The sequence below is a fragment of the Miniopterus schreibersii genome (genome assembly GCF_964146895.1).
Source record: "Miniopterus schreibersii genome assembly, chromosome: X".
Lineage (NCBI taxonomy): Eukaryota > Metazoa > Chordata > Mammalia > Chiroptera > Miniopteridae > Miniopterus > Miniopterus schreibersii.
In genome coordinates this window covers 48,049,819-48,058,309 of record NC_138104.1, presented here as the reverse complement: position 1 = coordinate 48,058,309, position 8,491 = coordinate 48,049,819, and the positions used below count along the sequence as shown (strand labels likewise).

The 8,491-nt window shown below is 36.8% G+C and overlaps 1 protein-coding gene across 2 annotated transcripts in view; it reads right to left on the bottom strand.

The window, feature by feature from the left end:
- Positions 1–1,066: 1,066 nt before the first annotated feature.
- Positions 1,067–8,491, bottom strand: part of BRWD3 (bromodomain and WD repeat domain containing 3) — a 130,018-nt gene continuing 122,593 nt past the window's right edge. For both annotated transcript variants that reach the window (XM_081124964.1, XM_081124965.1), the window contains exon 41: positions 1,067–3,104. In XM_081124964.1, the coding sequence (XP_080981090.1) occupies positions 2,353–3,104 (752 nt within the window). In that variant the 3' untranslated portion in view covers positions 1,067–2,352. The remainder of the gene's footprint in view (positions 3,105–8,491) is intronic.

Here is an 8,491-nt window from a genome sequence, read left to right as displayed (position 1 = left end):
TCTTTAGCCTTGTTATTCTAATTATTTAAACCTAGAAAATCTTGACATTTGGGGAATAAATGTGGCAATTTTATTTTTCAAAATAAATTATAAATAAAGCTTCAGACAGCTAAAATCACACAAATGGCAATTCTTCTACATTTCAAGAGGTCAGCTCTTCATAGAAGAATGTCAACAAATATTTCACACTAAAACGATACGCATGATACTCATTTGGGTATATCCATGAATTTAAGTAACTGTTACTTTGATTAGGGTAGGCCAAAATGTTATTGATTCCAGGAAAACATAGGCACAAATTTAGTCTAAATGCCCAAGAGATGAATAACTAAAATAGCACATCCTAACAAAAATTAAATGTAGAGTTTCAAATATGAACATTTTTTAATCTATACTATGGTTAAAAGTGGCAGTTGAGTTACAACCAGTAGTTTTGGTTTAGTGAAAAAATGACTACAAAAAAAAAAAAAATCAGCTTGATCAACTCTCCAGTAACAGAATTTAGTGCCATTAACAAGTCACAAGAATACTTTCTTAAAGCCTGAACATTACTACTGCAAGTGAAAATTGCTTAAAGATGTTAGTCCAAGAATAACCCCCACCTGACCCAACCAAAAAAGCAAAGTTATGTGTGTACTCCTTCCTCTGCACTTAGGATTTTTCAGATGCATGAAATGACTGAAAGCATGAGACAAACACATTAGCTTAAATATCCTGGAATTACTAGGCATACATTAAGAAGTTTTGTTTATCCCACAAATCTGATCTAAGCACAACAAATCTGCTGTTACAAAAACAGAGATCAATATATTCCCTCCCACCTCAAAAATCTAAGTATCTAACAAATTAGCAAATTTGCAATCTCTCAATTTTGAGGAATAAAACTGATCTTGGAACTCAAGCTCACTTATGGAACCATGTACACTCTACTGCTGTAAACAAGACCGTAAGGGTTGAAAAATGTTTTTAATCTATAAAATAATAACTCAAAATATCAGTGTGCAGTGCAATGAGGCTCTTTTCTGAAAGATTATAACAAAAGAACCTTTTGGAATGGTATGAGCAGAACCTATGTATTTTGATTCAAAATATTAGCTAGCCAAAACATTCCAACTCAAATTAGGTGTTTTGTTACATTCTGAAATTCAAATGAAAACCAATCACTCATAACTGTTACATAGTAAGGGGTAGCAGAGATATATAAGCACTCACCCAAGTCTACTTACATAAATATGTTCTAAGAAAAGTCTAATATAGAGCATACTATACTTATACAAGTTTGTTAATTACAACCATTAATTTGAGAGCCAAAATGATTATTAACAACCTCTCAGCTTATAACTTATGAATATTTATTCTCACCAAGCTTGTTCTATTTTTCTTTAGTCAGTAATGAATAACAGTATCTATTTTCCTTAATGTTTCCAGTAGTTGTAGTTAATAGAGGTAGCTGAGCTACTATTCAAAGAAGTTATTTTTTGTGGATGAGGATTTTTCAAATGTTTAAGTTATTCTTTAAGCTACACAAGTGCTATTAATGCAATAAAATATAATAGGAAAAAGAAAATGGATGCAAGAAACCTTTGCATTTGGCACCTTATCTAGATTGATACCTCAAGTATTCTTTTTTAATAAAGTTAATGTACACATCAGAACACACCACAACGATTTGCTACATATTTACAAGGCACCAACCCTTTCTCACCTTTAACATGAATTAAGCAAATCAATGAAAAGCATATCAAGATTCCCCCCACCCCCCAAAAAAAACTGTAGTATAAATATATACTTCAGTTCAGTACAATTATTGAAAGTTTGGCCTGGGAAGAGTAAAATAATCCAGATCGTTCTTACAATATAGAAACTGTAAACATTTAATAGCTGCCTTTAGGATTGGTGTATTGTGCAAAAGTTATTATTACTGGGTACAGGAATCAAAATGGAAAAAAAAAACTATATAAAACTCTGTAAGAAGGTGCTATACTTCTGTGATACAAAAGCAAAAGAGGGATATTCTATTGAGATAAAAATGTCATGCTACTCTTAAGAAGCTGAATGCTCCTTTAACGTAGTAAATCTGTAGTGTGTCTGTGGTGTGTGTGTGTGTGTGTGTGTGTGTGTGTGTGCGGGCAGAATTTTTTTTTTAATTTAAGGCCTAATGAGTAAGGCTTGTTTGAACAAATGAAGTGTGGAGATCAAAAGTCTTGAAACAAATGTGTACTGGCATAATGGAAAAGCACCAATGTGAAAGGAAGCATAAGTTCCCACACAACTTGCTTTGTAGATTTCCTGGTAAATTCCCTGCAGTAGAAGGCCATTGAATTTTTTAAATTATTCTAAATTTCTTAACTGTTAATAATTCCATCCCATGAGATGGCTAACCCTGGCTTTTTCTGTCATTTTACGCACTCTGCCTGATCTGGATGTACCAAGATTCAGAGGATCTTCAGTGGACACAAAATTGTCATTATCAGAATCATCATTATATAAAACAGTTCTCCTGCCTTGGTTTCTTGTTTTAATTCGAGGAAGTCTACTGAAACGTCCTGAAAACATGGTATCAAATTCATCATCTGCAATACGTGCACGTTTGGCTCTGGTGGCTCCTCTAGAAGCACCTCTTCCTCCTCTCCCTCTCCCTCTCCCTCTGGTGCCACCTCCACCTCTTCCTCGACCCCCTCGTCCCCTGCCTCCTCTTCCTCTGCCTCCTCTACTCCATCTTCCCCATCTCCCCCATCTGCCCCTTCCTCCTGTGCCCCTCATCTTCCAGTTTCTTTTTCCATTGGCATATTGCTTTCTGAGTTTTCTTTTAGGCCTGGTTTGTATGAACTTGCTATAGTCATGGTCTCCATCTACATAATCTTGATCTGTTCTGGAAGTTGATTCAGAATCAGAATCAGAACCGCAGGTACTTTCAGAACTTAAACTGGATCCTAACTCTCCACTCTCTGAGGAGGATGAATGTGATTTCTCTTTTGTTTCTTTTTTCTCTTTGTCTTCTCTTCCCATGCTTTCATCTTCCGATGCACTAAGTAGTTTTCTCTTGATTCCTGTCCGGGGCTCTCTGCCATCACCATTTGTAAGGGGTCCATCAAGGGAGTGATCTAAATCAAGATGAATGATTATTTAAAGTTAAGTTTTGACATTGGTAAGATGGTTATTTAGGTTCAAAAGTAACATAAACAGTCTATAAAAATATTTATACCCAAAGATAGATGGGGTAAAATCATGGAGGGTTGGAATATGAATTTAAATCTGTTGGAAATGGAAGATACTAAAGTTCTGATTTTTGTCTGATTGCTTTTTGTGAGGGGGAATTGTGGAGGGAGATGAGCGGTGAGGGAGCTGGGCAGAAATTTTAAGGGCTTAAACTCTAGAAAGAACTATCTGGGAACATGTATCAGAGTAATTTCATTCATTCACTGAATAAATATTTACTGATTATCTGCTACAGTCCAGGCATTGCTTGGAGCTTGAAATATGGCAATTATAAGACAAAGTTCTTGCTCTTTGGATTTATATTTTAGTAGGGAAAGCTTGCTAAACAATTAAATAATTTTAAGAAATAATACATGTTATAAATAAAAGAGGGTAAAAATAGAGTTTGAATGTATGTTTGAGGGGTATTTTATATAGGAAAGACTTTTCTGCAGAGGTAATATCTAAGAAAAGAACTGAATGAAGTTAGATCTGGGGAAAGAACATTGCATCAGAGGATACAGAAACCCAGTGTAACTAGAGTGGAAGAGAAAAACCAAGTAATGGGAGATGACTGCCAGTGAAGGGTTTTACAGCTGAAGAATGACAGGATCTGATTTACATTTTTATTTTGATTTTTAAATTTTTTTAATTTTTATTTTTTTAAGTATATCTTTATTGATTTCAGAGAGAGGAAGGAAGAGGGAGAGAGAGAAATATAGAAACATCAATGATGAGTCATTGATCGGCTGCCTCCTGCACGCCCCCTGCTGGGGATCGAGCCCGCAACCCGGGCATGTGCCCTGACCGGGAATCGAACCCCAATTGCCTGGATCCTAGGTCGACACTCAACCACTGAGCCACACACAGCTGGGCTGATTTACATTTTTAAAAGAGTGCTATGGGCCCTGGTCGGTGTGGCTCAGTTGGTTGTAGCATAATCCTGTACACAGAAAAGTTGAGAGTTTGATTTCTGGATGGGGGGCATGCGGGAGGCAACTGATCGATGTTTCTCTCTCTCTCTCTCTCTCTCTCTCTCTCTCCTTTTCACTCTCTAAAATCAATAAAAAGATAACCTCAGGTGAAGATTTAAAAAAATAAAAGAGTGCTATGGTTGCTGTATAGAGAACAGATTACAGAAGGGGAAGACCGGAAGCAGAGATAAGTTGGGAGTCCATTGCAATAGTGTAGGTAACACATGGTGAGGAATTAACAACAGAGATGTTGAGAAATGATTGGATTTGGAATATTTCCTTCTAGCGGTGCCCCCAGAACCAACCTTTATTTTTATAGTTCCAAGTGAGGAGAACAGCTGCCAGGTGTTAAGCAAAGAATGAAGGTCAACTACTAGATTTTATAGCCTGCAACTGGGTGAATGGTAGAGATCATTTGCTAAGTTGGAGAAACCAAAGAAGGAATTAGGTTTGGGCAAGCTGGTGGAGAAATAAAGATTCCAGTTTTAAATACTACTAGAGACACAAGTAAAGACATTAAAAAAAAAGCAAAAGAAAAAAAAGCAGGTGGATATACCAGTCTAGAGGCTCAGGGGGGACTCGGACAGAGCTAGAGATATAATTTTTGAAATTTTCAGCGAAGAGATGACATTTACTGTCAAGAGAACTGAGAGAGCTCATTGAGAAAGCAAGTAAAGCAAGGCAGCTGAAGACTGAGACTTGGAATATTTTGAAATTTAAAGATAAAGAACAGGCAAAGATAACTGGGAAGAATAGCCAATAACATAGGAGGAAAACAGGAGAGTATACTGGAAATAGTGGAAAAATAAATGCTTAGAGTTGGATGGTAACCAAAGTTACAAAATCAGTCTAATAGTCTTGGTGCTATGGCTCAAATTACATTACCTCCAAATTACATATATTGAAGCAAAGCCCTAACCCCCATGTGACTTTATTTGTAGATAGGGCCTTTAAGGAAGTTTTTAATTAAAGTGAAGTGACAAGGGTGGGCCCTAATGAATTAGGAATGGTGTCCTCTCTTCCTGTCTGTGGATGCACAGAAAAAAAGTCACATAAGGACACAGCAAGAAGATAGCCATCAGCAAGCCAGGAAGATAGCCCTCAATAGACACCAACCCTACTGGCACCTTGATCTTGGACTTGGAGCCTCCAGAACTGTGAGAAAATAAATGTCTCTTTTAAGTGTATGAAAAGGTACTTAACATCTTTAATATCAGGAAAATGCAAATCAAAACCAAAATGAGGTATCACCTCATATCTGTTACTATGGCTAGTATAAAAAAAATAAAAGATAACAAGTATTGGCAAGGATGTGGCAAGAAGGTACCCCCTGCACACATTTGGTGAGAATGCAAATTAGTACAGCCATTATGAAAATCAGTGTGGAGGTTCCTCAAAAAATTAAAAAGAGAACTACCATATAACACACCAATTCCATTTCTGTGTATATATTTAAAGGAATTTAAATCAGGATCTTGAAGAAATCTGTACTCCCTTGTTCACTGCAGCATTATTCACAATAGCCAAGATATGAAAATAACATATATATAACATATATATTAAAAATAGATATATATAAAAAATGAATTATTCAGCTTTATAAAAGAAGAAAATCTTGTCATTTGTGACAACAATGATGAAGTTGGAAGACATTATGCTAACTAAACAAAATAAGCAAGACACAGAGAAAGAACTAATGTATAATGTCACTTATATGGTAATCTAAAATACAGTCATGTGCAGTATAATGATGTTTTGGTCAATGACAGACTGCATATATAATGGTGGTCCCATAAGATTGTAATGGAGCTGAAAAATTGTTATCTATTGCTTACTGACATCAAAGCCATAGTAATGCCATAGTGCAACACATTACTACTGTGTTTGTGGTGATGCTGGTGTAAAGAAACCTACTGCGTTGCCAGTCATATCAAAGTGTAGCACATACAATTATGTATAGTACATAATACTTGACAATGATAATAAATGACTATGTTACTGGTTTATGTATTTACTATACTATGCTTTTAATTATTTTATAGTGTACTCTTTGTACTCAAAAAAAAGTTTGCTGTAAAACCATATGCCATGGTAAGCCAGCAGCAGCCTTACACATCCCATGTTCACCGTGTCTCTTGATTGCATCATTTTCTCTTGTGTTGTTTTTCTCTTGTACAGTAGCATGCTGTACAGGCTTGTAGCCTATGCCATATAGCCTAGGTGTGTAGTAGGCTACACTATCTAGGTTTGTGTAAGTAAACTCTATGATGTCCACATGACAAAATCAGCCAAAGACACGTTCTCATAACATATCCTTGCAGTTAAGCTCATAGAAGCACAGAGTACAATGGTGGTTGCCATGGGCTGGGGGAGGGGAAATGGGGAGGTGTTGGTCAAAGTGAACAAAGATTCAGTTATTCAGGATGAATAAGTTCTAGATATCTAATGTACAGCATGATGACTATAGTTAACAATACTGTACTGCATACTTGAAATCTGCTAGGAGGATAGATCTTAAATCTTCTCAACACACAGTAATCATGTAGAGGTGACAGCTATGTTAATTAGTTTGATTGTGGTGACCATTTCACAATGTATGAGCATATTGAAATGTCCAGTTGTATACTTTAAATACGTACATTTTTATGTCAATGATATATCAATGAAGCTGCTAAAAATAAGTAACTGTTGTTTAAGCCACCTAGTCTGTGGTGTCTTGTTGTGACAGCCCACGCTGACTAATATACTAGGTGATAGCAACAGAAACTGTAGATAAGAGATTTAAGTGGTATTAAAGAGTTGTAGAATTCACAAAACTTAGTAACTGACTAGATATGAGGAGTAAAAGGAGAGTCAAAGAATACTATAAAATTTTAAATTGAATGACTAGGAAGATGGTGGTGCCATCAACTAAAATAGTGAGTGCAGAAAAAGAAGAGAGCTTGAAAATGATGAGTAAGAAGCACCAAAACAGAAATATTTTTAGGAAGCACTTGGAAATGAGACTGGTAGAATAGAAAAATTAGGGCTAGATATGAATTTGGAGAGTCATCAGCATAAAGAAGACTGATGTAGCAATTAGATTTCTTTAGTTGTATAAGACAAAAAACAACAAAAACAAACAAAAAGAAACAGAGAATATATTAATACAGGAGAAACAGATATAAGAGAAGCAGTACTATAGAAGTCACACAGTAGAGTTCCTAGAGGAGGTACTCAGTAGCATGTAATGATACAGACAGATCAAGGAGATAGGGACTAAGAAAATGATACTTGGTTGGTGATGAATCTGGAGAAGACAACTTTTGTAGAGTGGTGGGGACAGAAGCTAGACGATAAAGGATAAAGGAAAGTTTAGATGAAAAGAAAACAGGCAGGAAGTATCAGCTACACTTTCTAAAAGCTTGATAATGAAGGAACGGGCAAAACAAGAAGAAAGTGTTGTAAATATGCAACATGCAGCTGGAGCAGAAGACAGAGTAAAGATCAAAATTGGGGACAATAAATGCAATAACTTCTTAAAATAATCAGATATGTAACAATATTTCTCACGTAACCAATATAAAACATATCTTTAGAATGTCTATTTTTCAGTTATTGGAAGCTTCAATGACAATGGATAAACTACTTAATCTTTCAGCAAAATTTATATAAAATAGGTAGAGTTGCTATGTCTCCTGGAATTGGTAGAGTGGCTTTGTGTAGTAGGTGTCCTGTAGGGCCCAGTGGCTCAGCCTCCCCAGTCACCTGAGCTGGGCCTTCTAGGTGCTCCCCTGTGTGGGCTGTGTGCTCTGACCTGTTGTAGTTGAGCCTTGATTGCTGTTGGCATCACTGGGAGGAATTGACCCCTAGGCCAATCAGCTGTGAGGACCAGTTGCAACTACAGCCAAAGAGCTGCTGTGCAGGAGACACCCCTATGGAGCAGGATTTGCCTGAAAGGGGCTTCGGTGTTCACCGAGTCCACCCCTTGAGTGTGTCACTTGTGAATGTGGTAGGGTTGTAATCTGGTGTGGTCTGAAGCTGACTACTAGGTGCACTGGCTCAAAAGCTATCATTTAGAATTGAAGGTCAGATAAAGAGCTTCACAGACAAGAAAAAGCCAAAGGAGTTCACCACCAGACCAGTATTACATGAAATATTGAAGGATCTTCTTTAAGAAGAAGCTAATCAAAATAAACTGACAAACAAAATAGGCCCAGAGACATTGAAGCATGCAACAGACTGTATTTCAGAGGGAAGTGGGCGGGGGGGAGGGGGAGTAGAACTTATATGCACATATGCATAACTCAGGGACACAGACGACAGTGCGGTGAAGGCCT